This window comes from Corythoichthys intestinalis, chromosome 4, assembly GCF_030265065.1.
Source record: "Corythoichthys intestinalis isolate RoL2023-P3 chromosome 4, ASM3026506v1, whole genome shotgun sequence".
In the NCBI taxonomy this organism is placed as follows: domain Eukaryota; kingdom Metazoa; phylum Chordata; class Actinopteri; order Syngnathiformes; family Syngnathidae; genus Corythoichthys; species Corythoichthys intestinalis.
Genome location: NC_080398.1, coordinates 58,060,863 through 58,078,219, shown reverse-complemented (window position 1 = coordinate 58,078,219; position 17,357 = coordinate 58,060,863). Strand labels below are relative to the sequence as shown.

Genomic DNA, 17,357 nt, shown 5'->3' with positions numbered 1-17,357 from the left:
TATTTAACCTCCCTCTTTCGATTCAGTCCTTGTCAGTTCGATGTAGCTGAATGTTTCAGAAGTTTGTTCTTGCCTCGTCTTCTCCTGTTTGAATAAGTTCCTTTTCCTATTGTGATTTTGGATTAGCTAATTTTTTCCGTTTTGCATTGCTCGCCTTAGTTTTGTTTTAAGTTAAGTTTTCAATGCCTGCTCTTTCTGTTGTGTTGGGATTCCTTAACCCCACACCCAAGGAACATGACAATCTCGTTCACCAATATGCACAGCTGTTGGGAAAATTCATGAGCCATTTGGAATTTCATAAATATAATTTTAAAAATTTGGCATGTATTCTGCTCTGGTATTCAAACTCACAGGAATTCACGGTCTGCTTAAAGCAACCAACTGTTTTCATGTTTTTATTTAAATGACATGTTAGAGGAACACGCAGTACTTTTATCATGTACTGTATATAACAGAATCATAATTGATGATTTGAAAAAACACATAATTGAATTTTTATGATGTGTAATAGCGGAGAAAAAACGCAAATAAAAGCCAGCAGTTCCAGGAAGTGGTCACCCTTGGTGAAGGCAGACATTTTATCAATGCTGGTACTGTCTTACCCAATCAACTGCAAGTATCCCAGAATGCCCGCCCTATCTCGTGACTTCAATAATACCCATTGTCCCATGCACCTGTGTTTGACTCTATAACTGACGTCACAAAATGGCCATTTAAATTATGTGTTGTCTGTCCCTTTAATTTTCCCTTGGATTTTTTTTTCTTTCAATAAATTACAAATGAACAAATAAAAAAATATGTAAATAAGTCCAAAAATTTGTCAGATGGTGATTACCTGTCCGCAGCGATGGCCACTAAACTGCACATAGATGCAACGACAGAGATGCAGATCATGGAATCAAAAACGTTGTCCATATGTCGGATGAAGTGCTCCTCCACCACCAGTTGCCTATTGTTCAGCAGGTAAATGATGACACTTTCCCAGGCGTTGGACACACTTACTAACATGTCAGCCACTGCCAAACTGCAAAAAAAAACAAAAAAACAAGAGAATTTACAAAAAAAAAAAAATTATTGAATCATCATTTTTACTTCAGTAGTTTTTTAATTAATAAGCAGACAGCTGGAAAATAAATCAGGAGTCATAGCTAATTTTTCACATCCACCCCCCCAAAAGAAATCCAACTAATCCTATACAAAACTTTGACATTATTTATCTACAACTATAAATACTGTATTACAGTACTTCAAAATCCACAGCTAACTTCTAACTCATGCATCAAACACCTTTCAGGCTAGCATTGCAAAGACTGGATTCAATGTCATCTTACTAGGAATACAAAACTCCCAAAACTAGCAATTTCAATACAGAAATGATATACTGAGTTTTTATTACATTACTCATTTTTGTGCCTTATTTTTGCGTCGTCCTTCGTTATGCCAAATTGGCTAGCTTCAAGTCACTTCTAGGTTTTATTTGATTTACCATTTCAAATGTGTGTACGCGAATACAAAGAAATCAGCTATTTAGTAGGGTTTAAGGGATTAAAAAAAAAAAAAAAAAGTCAATACAGAAGCATGTTTGTGAGGTCACACACTGACGCTAGATAAGAAAGAATTGCACTCTAATTCATCCCAAAAGTATTCTATCGGGGTTATGGTTAGGGTCTGTCCTGGCCAGTCAAGTTCATCCACATCAGACTCTGGACTGGTGGACAGTAATGGGAAGCGGTTGGTCCACACTATGTCCACAAGTTCATTTGGTATGCTGAGGCATTCAGAGTTTATTCAACTGGAACTAAAACACAACGTTTAGCTACAACAAAGGCAACCCCACACTGTTAAAAATAAGAATGCTAAATTTAGGATGAAATACCAGGAAGCTGGGATTGCCAGAATTGTACCATTTAAAAAAAGTACTAAGTTTGTTATCAAATTAGCAACAATTTACTGTAAAAAGAATTACATTTTAACTACATTTTAAAGTCCATTCAGTTGTGTTGGAGAGGAGGGACCGTCAGGAAGTTGAATCTCGGATTCAGGAGGAGCAGTGTGGTTTTTGTCCCGGCCGTGGATCAGTGGACCAGCTCTGCACCCTCGGCAGGGTCCTCGAGGGTGCATGGGAGTTAGCCCAACCAGTCTACATGTGTTTTGTGGATCTGGAGAATCGTTCAACTGTGTGCCTCAGGAAGTCCTGTGAGGGGTGCTCCGGGACTACGGGGTACCGAGTCCCTTGGTAAGGGCTATTCGGTTCCTGTACAACCGGTGTCAGAGCTTGGTGCGCATTACCGGCAGTAAGTTGAATTTGTTCCCAGTGAGGGTTGGACTCCACCAAGGCTGCACTTTGTCACCGATTCTGTTCATAATTTCTATGGACCGAATTTCTAAGCGCAGCCGAAGCATTGACAGGGTCTGGTTTGGTGACCTCAGCATTGAATATCTGCATTTTGCAGATGATGTGGTGCTGCTGGCTTCATCAAGCCATGACCTCCAACTCTCACTGGAGCGGTTCGCAGCCGAGTGTGAAGTGGTTCGGATGAAGATCAGCACCTCCAAATCCGAGACCGTGGTCCTCGGTCGAAAAAGGGTGGAGTGCCCTCTCCGGGTTGGGGATGAGATCCTGCCCCAAGTGGAGGAGTTCAAGTATCTAGGGGTCGTGTTCACGAGTGAGGGAAGGAGGGAGCGGGAGATCGACAGGTGGATCAGTGCAACGTCTGTAGTAATGCGGACTCTGCACCGATCCATTGTGGTGAAGAAGGAGCTGAGCCGAAAGGCAAAGCTCTCGATTTACCAGTCGATCTACGTTCCTACCCTCACCTATGGTCACGAACTGTGGGTCGTGACCGAAAGAACAAGATCTCAGATACAAGTGGCCGAAATGAGTTTCCTCCGCAGGGTGTCCCTTAGAGATAGGCTGAGAAGCTCGGTCATCCGGGAGCAGCTACTCCTCTGGCATCTGGCTCGGAAGCCTCCTGGACGCCTCCTCTGAGAGGTGTTCCGGGCATGTCCCACTGGTGGGGGGCCCCGGGGATGACCCAGGACACGCTGGAGTGACTATGTCTTTCGGCTGGCCTGGGAACGCCTTGTGATCCCGTCGGATAAGCTGGTTGAAGTGGCTGGGGAGAGGGAAGTCTGGGCTTCCCTGTCAAAGCTGCTGCCCCCGCGACCTGACCTCAGAGCAAGCGGAAGATGATGAATGGACGGATGGACAAAGTTTGCTAACAAATTAACAACAATATACTGTAAAAAGAACTACATTTTAACTGTTGTTTTAAGGCATCTGACTGTAAAGAGAATGTATGGTAATCTGTCTGATAGTTGTGGTGACATCACTGAAATCCCTTTCTCATTCTTCCATGTCTGCAAACGGGGTTTGAATATGCACTGTCACAGTGACAGTCGAGCGTACTGACCACTGAGCCAAAAGCCCAGTCTAGCTTTAGCCGCCAGCGAGTTCTCAGGGATTAAGGTTTTTCTATCCTTCGACATGCACAGAAATTGTTCCAACCAGTCTTCAGTAGCTTAATAGTCAGACCACTTAACTACTGAAATGATGATGTAGGTTTGAGTCCTGATTGGCAATAGGGGAGCGAATGAGGAAAGGAGGGCAGGTTTAAAAAAGTACCATTCTCCTGAGAACTACCAAACCCAGGCTCATTCATTTGATTGCCAGACAGAGAAGCTTGATTTCTCAATTCAGAGAACAAGCTTTCACTGCTCCAGAGTCCAGTGGTGGCATGCTTTTAAATCACAGCACCTAACAATTTATATTGTACCAGGTGACGGATACTCGGATGCAGATGCTCAGCCATGGGAGCCCAAACTCTGCACATTGGTTTTGAGCTAATCTGGAAGCCACATGAGGTTGAGTGGTCTTTAGTTATCGTCTCGCCATAATGTTGGCTATATTTCGCACTACATTGGTATGTTTCCCTATTCTGTCACTTTTGATGGCCTTTAACTTCATGGCGTTTCGTTCCCAATTGCCCAAACTCTCCCACATTTTTGGAATATGATTGATGGTCAACTGTGAAATATTTAGGAGCAAGGCAATTCCACGAGTAGACTTACTGCGCGGGTGCATCCTCTCACATTTCCACACTGGGATTCATTGAACTCATGAGAGCAAATCATTCTTTGCACATATGTATGTAAAAATCAGCATTCCTGGGTACTGCATCTCTGCACCTATAAGCACTATGGATGATACCTTACTTCAGTTTTTGAGCATGGATACCAGCAGAAGTACAAAACACGAGAATAGAGCAGTAGTTCTTAACCTGGGTTCAATTGAACCCCATGTGTTTGGTGAGTAAGTCTATGGGGTTCAGTGAAGGTTAAGACACACAGGGCCCTATTTTCATACTCTGAGTAAAGGTCAAGTGTCGATTTAGACTAGGTTTTGAACTGGGTTGCCTCCAATTTACAAGCTTTATTCCATTTCTTTTAACTCCAAGCCCTCTATCTAATGCAGGGGTGTCAAACCTGTCCTCAAAGGGCCGCAGTGGGTGCGGGTTTTTGTTCAAACCCATCATGAAGGCAGCCTTTCACCAATGTGAGTGTAATCAGTTGACTACAGGCAGGTGCTGCTTGTTTTAGCAGAAACCTCATTGGTTGAACTGTCTCTGCTGGATCTGTTGGAACAAAGACCAAGACCCACTGCGGCCCTTTGAGGAATTGGTTTGACACCCCTGATCTAATGGTAGAAGAAAGTTGTTTGCTCAGTGGAAGGTTGACTCACACTTGGTATGAGTAAGTAATACAGACCTACAGGCAGTGTGCACTGCGCAGATAATAATTAACATCACATTTTACGGGATAAAAATAGTATGTGATGCAAGGATGCAACCATAAAATGAGAATGTACACATGATGAACAACCACGATGGGCGTATATCAAACTCCCATGTGATACATTAATGCTGTTCAGACCACTGGGACACTCAGATTCCTTTTCTCCGTGTCTAAGCAGCTGAACAGAATAGGTTAAAAGTAAAAAAAATAAAGAATTTAAAATAAAAGAATGTAGACATGAAATTTCATTTTACAACATGAAAAGTACCTGCAAACCACCAAATGTATTTGTAGTAAATTTGAATAAATTTCAACAGGAATGTGCTTGCTAACTTAGCTATATCGGTTTTGAATTTGAAGGGGGAAAAAAAGCCTCATTAATAAATTCCGAAGGGTCCGGTGAATGCACATGTGAAATTCGTGGGGTTTGGTACCTTTAGCAAGTTTAAGAACCACTGGTATAGAGGTTAAAAAACAGCAAGTTGATTTTTGAGGGTTCATACGATGCAAAGAGAGGATATTGTATTTGTATGTGTGCGTATTCTTCAACCAGCAGATTCAGAATTGTAACATACAGATTACAAGTGAAGTTGGGATTTACGTAGTTACAATAAAATGATACAATTTATGATAAACTTAAGTAACAGTAAACCACACAAAACTACCCTTATTATGTAATAATGTCACACTACTCAAGTTTGCACTGTAACTTCACTGTCATTGCACTGCTAATGCCACAACATTGTCACATGCAACTCACTAAGTAGTATGTTGTCAAAGATCTGTCTCAATCTGGGTAATACATAATTATGGCACGTGTGCTAATCATACAGTCGACAGTGCAAATTTTTTCTTCCCACCTGCTTTACAGGTTAGTGCCAGATAAACTGCCCATTTTTGTTCATTTTTACCGCTGTGTTGATGTTTGTTTGGTCTCCTATTCCCACGAATTGTGAATTTAAATGGTTCAACTTTACTCTTTACGTATCAGGCGGTTAACTGTGGTAAACTACTGTGGTCGTATGTGAATAGAGTGCCAGATAAACTGCCCATTCTTGTTCATTTTTACCGCTGTGTTGATGTTTGTTTGGTCGCCTATTCCCACGAATTGTGAATTTAAATGGTTCAACTTTACTCTTTACGTATCAGGCGGTTAAGTGTGGTCATAATGTCATGGCTCTCTTGAGTTTCCAGTTATTTCTACAACTCTGATTTTTCTCTGATAGAGTGATTGGAACAGATACTTCTTTGTCACAAAAAACATTCATGAACTTTGGTTCTTTTATGACTTTATTATGGGTGAACAGAAAAAAGTGATCAAATCTGCTGGGTCAAAAATATACATACAGCAGCGCTAATATTTGGTAACATGTCCCTTGGCCATTTTCACTTCAATTAGGCGCTTTTGGTAGCCATCCACAAGCTTCTGGCAAGCTTCTGGTTGATAGTGTTGTATAGGTCGCGAACGATTCGTTCTTTTTGAACGAATTGTTTGGGTGAACGAGACCGAACTAATCACCATCTGCACTGATTCGTTCTATGAAGTTGGTGCTTGTTCACTGCGTGGGAGGGCGTTGAGCAAGCGGCAGCGTCTTCTGACATCGCACACGACCAATCAGACGCCAGCCTCATCGCGGGCAGGGGAGGGACCGGAAACAGAATCAGGGCGTATGTCACTCACTTCCACGTGTGGCCAATGAGCAGCCAGCGTGCAAGCAGGGGGGCAAGACTGAGTTTTGTCACTTCCCGTTCAGTGACTCGGTCCTCCGGTTCCTGACCTAGCTTGCTGCTAACTTGACTTTCCAGTAATGACTATGCGGTGAACGAATCAAAAAATGAAAGGAAAGGACTTTGTCATATATTTGTTAACGTGGAGCCTATCAAATGCAGCTCAAAAAGACAAAAACACCACACAAATCTAGCGAGCATGGTTTAGTGTACTACTTTTCTCAACAGACTCGGGACTACCTATTACGACATACTATAAAATTTACAGTAATTTAAAACACGGGTAGCTACGAGGCAAGCAAAAGCTGAGCTGTGGTCGCGTGACGGCAATGAAGGGGGCAAAGAACTGTCACTATATGGAGGCTTCATGGCAGCGATATTTACCTCATATGTGCACAGAAAAAAAGAATATTTAGTATGATCACCATAATACTGATTTGCAATGAAACGGTATATATATATGTCCATTTTTTCCCAAGTGTTTTTTTTTTTTTTTTTCCGTGTCAGGTGTTGGTTGGTTTGACAAATTATGTCAATCTGTCCATCATGTGCTACTCAAGCGCCCCAAAACAACGCACATGGACACGGGAGATGTCGCAATATGTCTACATTTTTCTTAACAGACTAATGAGAGTAGAAAGGCGATATCGTAAAGAGCAAACAATTATTTCTCGTCAGCATTTGACGATCTGAGATGCGGGGACGACAGGGGAGCTGACCGGATTATTTTATTTATTAATACCAGTGCAAAAATTCAATACGATCACCATAATACTGATTTGCAATGAAACTGTATATACATGTCAATTTTTTCCGAGTGTTTTATTTATTTTTTTTTCGTGTCAGAGCGTGTCGGTTGGTTTGACAAATTATGTCAATCCGTCCATCATGCGCTACTCAAGCGCCCCAAAACAACGCACGAGGACACGGGAGATGTCGCAATATGTCTACATTTTTCTTAACAGACTAATGAGGGTAGAAAGGCGACATCGTAAAGAGCAAGCAATCATTTCTCGTCAGCATTTGACGATCTGAGATGCGGGGACGACAGGGGAGTTGACCGGATTATTTTATTTATTAATACCAGTGCAAAAATTCAATACGATCATCTTAATACTGATTTGCAATTAAACTGTCAAATATCAAAATGTAGTATTGTCTTTATTTCAGAGCAGCACATTCGACAACTAGCTATTTACACTTATAGTTTTAACAATAGTGACTAAAAATAATAGTGATGAGCATAAAAACAAAAATACAACAGAGTGAGAGGTAAATATGATGTGTTGGTCGTTCCATATTTAGAAATTAAACTTTCGATTTATTTTTATTTTCGTGACAGCAAGCATGCTGCGTTGGCTGGTAGCAGGCTAGCAGCAGCATTGTATATGTGATCAAGAACATGCTAAAGAAAGTCCGTGCGCCTCCGACCCCAAACCCCCACTCCCCCCACAAAAGGAAAATGTTTAACCGTGTCCTAAATTGAAATGCAAGCACGAGCCATGACTTTGAGCCCATAGAACTAGGACAGACGACGCGGAAGTTCTCCCTCGCTTTTGCAGCAGCGGGAGGGAGACGAGGCTGTCTTTGAAAGCAGAATGATATTGCCTGTCACTCATTACTGAAACTACGACGAGCGGTCAATGAGGAGCCTGTGTGCAAGAGAGAGGGACGGACCAAGAATTTCACTTCCCGTTCAGTTATACTGCGAAGCGGTCTTTGGTGATTCGTTCGGCAACATCACTTCCCGTTCACTAACCGAACGATTCATTTGGGCGGGGAGGGAGATGAGGGGGGCGAACGATTTGGTGAACGATTTGTTTGAACAAATCTTTTTACTGAACGATCCGGAATGGATTCGTTTACTCAAGTGAACGACAGATCCCGTCACTACTGGTTGAATCTTTGACCACTCCTCTTGACAGAATTGGTGCAGTTCAGTTAAATTTGATGGCTTTCTGACATGGACTTGTTTCTTCAGCATTGTCCACAAGTTCTCAATAGGGTTTAAGTCAGGACTTTGGGAAGGCCATTCGAAAACCTTAAATCTAGCCTGATTTAGCCATTCCATTACCACTTTTGATGTGTGTTTGGGGTCATTGTCCTGTTGGAACACCCAACTGCGCCCAAGACCCAATCTTCGGGCTAATGACTTTAGGTTATCTTAAAGAATTTGAAGGTAATCCTCCTTCTTCATTATCCCATTTACTCTCTGTAAAGTAGTGGTAGTGGTGTACTTGGGGTTAAAGGCCTCGCCTTTTTTCCTCCAAACATATTGCTGGGCATTGTGGCCAAACAGCTCGATTTTTGTTTCGTCTGACCACAGAACTTTCCTCCATAAGGTCTTATCTTTGTCCATGTGATCAGCAGCAAAATGCAGTCGAGCCTTAAGGTGCCGCTTTTGGAGCAAGGGCTTCCTTCTTGCACGGCAGCCTCTCAGTCCATGGAGATGCAAAACACGCCTGACTGTGGACACTGACACCTGTGATCCAGCTGCTTCTAATTCTTGGCAGATCTGCTTTTTGGTGATTCTCGGTTGAATCTTCACCCTCCTGACCAATTTTCTCTCAGCAGCAGGTGATAGCTTGCGTTTTCTTCCTGATCGTGGCAGTGACAAAACAGTGCCATGCACTTTATACTTACAAACAATTGTTTGCACTGTTGCTCTTGGGACCTGCAGCTGCTTTGAAATGGCTCCAAGTGACTTTCCTGACTTGTTCAAGTCAATGATTCGCTTTTTCAGATCCATGCTGAGCTCCTTTGACTTTCCCATTGTAGCATTTGTGGGCGTTTGCATCCAATGAGCCCTATTTAAATGGCCTCAGAGAAGTCAAAATTGCTAATTCGTGTTGCTGTATGTATATTTTTGACCCAGCAGATTTGATCACTTTTTCTGTTAACCCATAATGAAGTCATAAAAGAACCAAACTTCATGAATGTTTTTTGTGACAAAGAAGTATCTGTTCCAATCACTCTATCGGAGAAAAATCAGAGTTGTAGTAATAACTGGAAACTCAAGAGCGCCATGACATTATGTTCTTCACAAGTGTATGTAAACTTTTGACCACAACTGTAAATCACGTTTAGGTCACAACCTACCAGTTGAGAAACACTGATAAATTACATAACAATTACAGCAATATATCCCCATTTCAATCCAGAAAGAAAAGAGCAGCAGAGTGCAGGAAGAGATGAAAAGAAGATGGAAGTTGAAGAGCATGAGCAGTGGTGAATTGACGATCAACAAGGGGAGTCCCAATTTTTGGTGTTGAATAGTCACATTATCCAAACCACAAAAGTCAACGGGGGGGGGGGGGGGGGGGGGGTGATTGGAGTCGCATGCGTCTTAGGCTAAGCTAGTCTTAAGCCCATTACAGCCTCTGCCTCCTAACTGCTTGCTTGCTACCTTCCCGTGGTCCCCCCTGTTCATCACAGAATGCAAGCAAGTGACCGAGTGGACTGATGGTATATTCAGTCCCCCCCTGCTGCCTTGTAGGGTATGCCTTCCTAGGCAAAGGCTAAGAGAAGGAAAACTCTTAATTCAAATCCCTTGCTGCCTTGTAGGGTCTGCCTCTTTAGGCAAAGGCTAGGAGAAGGAAACTCCGAAATAAAACCCAACAAGACCCCAACGACGAAGCTACTTAGCAACGGCGGAAGAGGGCAACGCCTGTCGGGCAGGCGGCAAGGCGGATCTTCAGCAAACAAGAATCCGACAGTCCGATGCAACCAACATTGTGGAGGCTGCCTGTCTCATCTTTTTGAGCCGCAGTGGAAATAATGTGGGCCAAGTGTGTGTGCGTGGGAGTCGCGCAGCCACGACCACCTTAAACAACACTCCCAGCGAATGGCATTCTGTCGTTTTCACCACCTATTTCATCCTTCATTTTTCATTTCACCACCTTACCAAGTCCTGTGGCGACAGTATTGTGGGTAACGGAGGCAGGCTTGGAAAGCTGGAAGCCTCTAGCCCACAACTGCACACCGGCGGCGGGTCTAAGATGGTCGCTCTCTGATGACGGTGCCGTGACACCAGAGCTCGGCAGCTGGATCCGTGACTGGGCTGGCCTTTTGAGGACCACCGCAGCCCACCCCACATGGGGAGGCCCCTAGAAAAGGTGGGGTAAACATCGGACACGGCAAACTTGTCTGGCCAGCTAACCGCGGCTGGCGGACATCCCAACAACGCGGTCAAACTACTAAGAAGTACACGAAGAAATTTTTTACCCTTGGTAAGTGGAACATTCGCACCCTTCAGGACGTAGCAAACACTAACCGCCCTGAACGACGCACAGCACTAGTCTGTAAGGAGCTTGCCCGCTTCAAAATCGACGTAGCAGCCCTTAGTTAGACTAGACTACCCGAAGAGGGCAACATCAGGGAAACTGGATCAGGATACACCATCTTCTGGAAGGGAAAGGCACCAAAAGAGCCACGCATACATGGTGTAGGTTTTGCCATCCGTTCACAGTTAGTGCAACAACACAACCTCGCTCCAATTGCCATCAGCGAGCGCTTGATGACTGTCCGTATACCACTCCTCAAGGACAGGCATCTTACCCTGATCTCAGTATATGCCCCCACACTAACATCAAGTGACGAAGATAAAGCTGCCTTTTACAACCAACTAGACCACATCACCCAGACAGTGCCAGCCAATGATAAGCTCATTGTGCTGGGGGACTTTAATGCCAGAGTAGGCAACGACCATTGCCTGTGGAAAGGTATCATCGGCCACCACGGTATGGGGAAGTGCAATGCAAATGGCCAACTCTTACTCGGCTTATGTGCCGAACACAAACTCGTTGTGACAAACACTATGTTCAGACTACCGAACCGGCAAAAGACAACATGGAGACATCCGCGATCCAAACACTGGCACATATTGGACTATGTCCTGACCAGGGCAAGAGACAAAGCAGACATTTGCATTACTAGATCTATGCCCGGGGCGGACGACTGCTGGACAGATCACAGACTCCTACTTTCCCGATTTAATTTCAAAATTCGAAAACCAACCAGAAGGACACCTGACAGCAAGCCAAATTCCCGCTTTGACTGTGGTAAACTCCAAGATCCACTGTTGGCACAAGATTACAAAGCAGCTTGTGAAAGACATCTAGCAGAACCTGCAGTCGAGGCTACAGTAGACGATCGCTGGACCAGCCTTAGAGATGCCATAATCCGGGCAGCAACAGAAACCTTAGGATTCAGCAAGAGGAAACAGCGGGATTGGTTCGATGAGAATGACAGAACAATTTCTCTTCTCATTGAAGCCAAGCGTCAGGCACGACTAACACTAGAGAACCAACATACAGCTGAGAACAAACAAGCATACAAAGAAGCTGTAGCAGATTGCCAAAGGGGAATCAGGGACGCCTGGTGGCAAAGAAAAGCTGCAGAAACTCAAAACTACGCTGACCAGCGAGACCTGCGCCGCTTTTATGCAGCCACGAAAGAAATTTTTGGTCCCACACGATCATCAGTGGGTGGCCTAAAGGACACAGATGGGGCCACTCTCATAACCAACAGTGAGGGCATCCTGGCAAGATGGAAGTCCCATTTTGAGTACCTTCTCAACGATCAAGCTGATACCCCTAATGACCTCTTGAGAATGACCCCGCAGCACCCAGTCCAATACTGGATGTCAGTACCACCCTCAATCCAAGACTTCAACAACGCACTGAAACGAATGAAACCAGGTAAAGCCCCAGGACCTGACAATATCCCTTTGGAACTCCTCACTCAAAGTGGCCCTGAGTTGAGAAACCACCTTTTTCACCTGATTCTGAAAATATGGGAAACAAAGACCCTGCCAAATGACTTCCGCGATGCAAACATCATCACCATATTTAAAAAAGGTGACAGAGAGAACTGCAACAACTACCGTGGCATCTCTTTGTTAAGCATCGCTAGCAAGATCTTTGCCCGCATTCTCCTTGACCGCCTCCTCATCTTGGCAGAAGACGTCCTTCCAGAGTCCCAGTGCGGTTTTCGACCTTCCCGTGGGACAATAGATATGATCTTCTGTGCCCGGCAGTTACAAGAGAAGAGCCGTGAGCAACAACGACCACTGCTGCTCATCTTCTGGGACCTAAAAAAGGCCTTTGACAAAGTACCCCGCCCTGCAATGTGGGCAGTACTTGCACGGTATGGTTGTCCACCAGACTTTGTCGCCTTAGTCCGTGGCCTCCATGATGGAATGGTTGGCAGAGTATGCCACCAAAACTTTCTCTCTGGCCCATTCCCTATCAACAGTGGCCTTAAACAGGGGTGTGTACTAGCGCCAACATGTTTTTCATTGTACACAGCAGCCATGATGAACAAGATACCGCCAGACGCACCTACAATAAACTTGCATTTTCGCATGGATGGAGGAGTCTTCAATCTCGCCCGGCTTCGCGCAACTACTAAAACCACCGTCACAACAATACGAGAATTGCAGTATGCTGATGACAATGCCACCCCGTGCCAAGCTGCAGAAGATCTTCAATCGACAGCAAATGCATACAATACCGCATACGAACGTTTTGGCATGCAAGTTAACACTGACAAGACCAAAATAATGATTCAAAATCTACCTGGCCGGGCACTCCCAAACACAAATACCATAATTAATGGACATCTCCTAGAGGAAGTGGACCGATTTCCATACCTAGGCAGCATCCTTACTTCGATTCCCACATGTAAAAAGGATGTTGAAAACAGAATCAGGGCAGCCCACACTGCCTATGGGGAGCTCCGTAATCGGGTATTTAACAATCACGCACTAACAGTTTCTACAAAAATCATGGTCTTTAAGGCAATAGTCCTGTCTACTCTCTTGTATGCATGTGAAACGTGGACCCTCTACAGCAGTGACATTAAAAGCCTAGAGCGCTTCCAGCAGTACAAGCTCAGACAAATTTTAAAAATACCGTGGGAGAGTCACACCACCAACATAGATGTCCTAAAACGAGCCTCGGTGACCAGTGTTGAAGCCACTATTATCTACCACCGTCTCCGCTGGGCAGGCCACGTTCGGAGAATGGATTCTTCTCGACTCCCCAAAATAATGCTGTACGGCGAGCTCGCAAATGGCACTAGACCGCGAGGCGCCCCAAAGATGCGCTACAAAGACCAGCTCAAGCGCACCCTGGTACGCACTGACATCGACCCCTTGTCATGGGAGCAAACTGCCATGGACCGCAAAACATGGAGGGGAACTATTCACCAAGTCATTGATGCCTTCGAAAAAAAACAAACAGAAAATGAAGAGTCAAAACAGAGGAAAAGACAAGAGAGACAACAACAACCCCGTCCTCCACCGACCCTCCCTTGTACACAATGCCAGCGATTATTCCACCATAGACTAGGCCTCTCAAGTCATATGAGATATAAACACCCACCACGAAAATAGGTTGAAAAAGCGACTGAAACTAATAATCGGACACGAGTGTGAAGCCGACGATGATATGATTATTTATAGTTTAAAGCACTATTTCTGACTTTTTATGATAGATAAGTGCTATTTTTTTTTTTTTTTTCTCTCGCTCACTCGCAAGTGCCTCGCTGTGCCCTACAATTGTATTACATCTAGTGACGCCCCTAGTGGTAACGTTATGAGCGAGGCTTTAAAACAGGGGTGTCCAAACTTTTTGCAAAGGTGGCCGGATTTGGTGTGGTAAAAATATGGGGGGCCGACCTTGGCTGAGGTTCCTTTACATAAAACAACAATATATTTAAACTAGGGCTGTCAAAATTATCGCGTTAACGGGCGGTAATGAATTTTTTAAATTAATCACGTTAAAATATTTGACGCAATTAACGCACATGCCCCGCTCAAACAGATTAAAATGACAGCACAGTGTCATGTGCACTTGTTACTTGTGTTTTTTGGTGTTATGTCGCCCTCTGCTGGCTCTTGGGTGCGACTGATTTTATGGGTTTCAGCAACATTGCGTAATTATTGACATCAAGAATGGCGAGCTACTAGTTTATTTTTTGATTGAAAGTTTTACCAATTTTATTAAACGAAAACATTAAGAGGGGTTTTAATATAACATTTCTATAACTTGTACTAACATTTATTTTTTAAGAACTACAAGTCTTCCTATCCATGGATCGCTTTAACAGAATGTTCACAATGTTAATGCCATCTTGTTATAATAAACAAATACAGTACTTATGTACAGTATGTTGAATAGATATATCCGTCTTCTGTCTTATCTTTCCATTCCAACAAAAATTTATCGGAAAATATGGCATATTTTATAGATGGTTTGAATTGCGATTAATTATGAGTAATTAATTTTTAAGCTGTGATTAACTCGATTAAAAATTTAAATCGTTTGACAGCCCTAATTTAAACAAATTTTAGCAAGCCATTTTGTTTCACATTTGCTTTTTTATTATAATTTCAACAGTCGTAAGCATGTGTTTTGGATCATTTGAAACATGCATATCACATGCAGTTGAATATTCACTTTGCATTTTTTTCTTAAACAGGAGTAATTGTACTCTTGAGTGCAAATAACATTTGAAAAATGAAATATAACAACATGGCAGTTCAATGTTCACAGAACTTTTGATAGAATATTAGACAAATGAGAGAGTAACAACCATGCAAGGCTCATTTGAAATATGACATATCAGTAACTATAAACGTTGATTGAATTTTTAAAAGTTTATTCTGGAGTGAAAACTGATAACCTGTCTGAATTTATGACTGATATTGATCTTAACAAAAAAGATCAATTCAGCGACTTAGTGTAAATGACATAATACTATTTGTAAATGTCGAATGACTTTCCTCCATCAATGTGGCGTGTGATATTGATATCGGGACTCCAGCACAAAGGCCAGGTTTGGCTCAAAGGCAGTGGTATTGATGCGCAAGATATCTCGCAAGTGAGTGTCCGTTAGCCGTGTTCTTACACGGCTCTTAATTAAGTTCATAACTGAGAATGTCTTCTCACACAAATACGTCGACGCAAACAAGCTGAGCATTTTCTTGGCAAATGCTCGATTTTCTCGAAACCGGTTCTTATCCAGCTGTTGGTAAAAGTTGGCGAGAGAAAGCTGCTGGTGCCAGCTGCGGCTCTCAGCGTTCCTTCCCTGCAATCTTGTCGTAGATGTCATCGTGTCTCGTTTGGTAATGTCGCTTGACATTGAACTATTTAAAAACAGCCACTGTCTCCTGGCAAATGAGGCAGACAAAGTTGTTGCGGATTTCAGTGAAGAAATAGTCTAATTTCCACCTTTTTTTTGGGGGGGTGGGGTAAAACGTCACACGCAGTGATGTCACTCAGAGTGCTGCTGCCCTCTAGTAGGTAAATGAGGAACAGCATTTAGTGTAAGCTACTTCATATGCTGCTCAATTTATTAAGTCTATGTGCGGGTTGCGGGCCGGATCAAATTTGATCACGGGCCGCATTTGGCCCCCGGGCCGGACTTTGGACATTTCTGCTTTAAAATCTCATTTTACGCTGCACAAAGACAAGAAAAGCTTTCTATTCTATTCTATTCTATTCTATTCTATTCTATTCTATTCGATTCGATTCGATTCGATTCGATTCGATTCGATTCGATTCTGTATCTTCGTTACCTGTGTAATTACCCCCCCCACCCCCACCCCCACCCCGTTGTGTTCATAATAATATTACAGGTCAGAGTAACTTTAGATTTCACATTTAAAAGTTGTTCCCTTACCTGCAGACAAAAAAGTACATGGGTGAATGAAGGTTCTTGTTCTTTACTATTGCAGTAATAACCAGGATGTTCTCAAATAGGGAGATGACCCCCAGGGTCAGAAAGACCTGTGAGACAGAAAATTGGCGCATGCTGGTCTAAGAGAGTTTTCACAAAGTGGATTTTTGATTTATAATACTTTTACCTATATTAATGCATCTTGCATCCAGCCCATTTAAAAAATGCAATTTTTTTTCAACAGTTTTGTGACCATTTTTATTTTATTTTATTAGCTATTATGTGTAGCCGTTATCATTTCCTGGTAGAAGAGGAAACAGAAAAAAATCGTATTTAAATACACTCTATTGTTAGGAAGTAGACTATGTAAGTGGTTGGTTCTAAACTCAAATTTGTATGGACGTTTTTAAAATTACTTTAGGTTTTTAGAGGGAATATTAACAATATAAAATGAAAACTTACCTCTACAGCAATGTGGATTTGCTCACATGCTACTGGTTTACTTGTCCCAGCCTTGTCTGGCAGGCTGGAGTTGGAAAGGTAAGGCAAAGTCGAGTTACCCGTGAACATCTCCAGTTTGTAAGAGGACCCAAGAGACACGTTCATCCCTGGAGGAGCTCTGGTACAAAATCACTGTTGCTCAAGTCAGGATGGCATTTTATTGCTGGCTGTCAAAAACAAGACGTGAGTGTCATTTCAACTGCGATGTGAATTTGTACATTTTCTCTGCTGCAGACTGAAGTGAAACCATCTTATTTGAAGCTACCAACACAGATATAGAAGAGAAGAGATAGGCTGATATAATAACACAATTTACAGTCTACACAGATTGGACAGAAAGTGAATACGTGACTAGGAGCAAGTGGTGATGTAGTGCTAATATAACTGTGCATCTATGACAATTTACAGTACTCAGAGTAAGAGGCAGATGGCTGACTTGCTAAGTGCAAATGTCAGTTTGTGCATAGATATTGGATAGAGTGCAAAAATGCTATAATGTAGCTGTGCAAATATTGCATATGCAGTACCCAGATTTAGACAGATGTCTGAGAATGTATTTATTTATTACTTAGTGAGATGCATGTGACAATGTTGTGGCATTAGCAGTGCAGTGACATTTCAGTGCAAAGGTGAGTCAAGTATGGTGACAG

General features: G+C 42.9%; 1 protein-coding gene across 1 annotated transcript in view; it reads right to left on the bottom strand.

Annotated features, from left to right (window-relative positions):
* mc5ra (melanocortin 5a receptor) overlaps nt 1–16,812 on the bottom strand; it is a 28,098-nt gene extending 11,286 nt beyond the window's left edge. Inside the window, exons 1-3 of the mRNA XM_057833139.1 lie at nt 16,669–16,812; nt 16,210–16,316; nt 836–1,024 (exon numbers count right to left, since the gene is read on the bottom strand). Of these exons, the coding sequence (XP_057689122.1) occupies nt 836–1,024; nt 16,210–16,316; nt 16,669–16,812 (440 nt within the window). The remainder of the gene's footprint in view (nt 1–835; nt 1,025–16,209; nt 16,317–16,668) is intronic.
* Nucleotides 16,813–17,357: the final 545 nt, after the last annotated feature.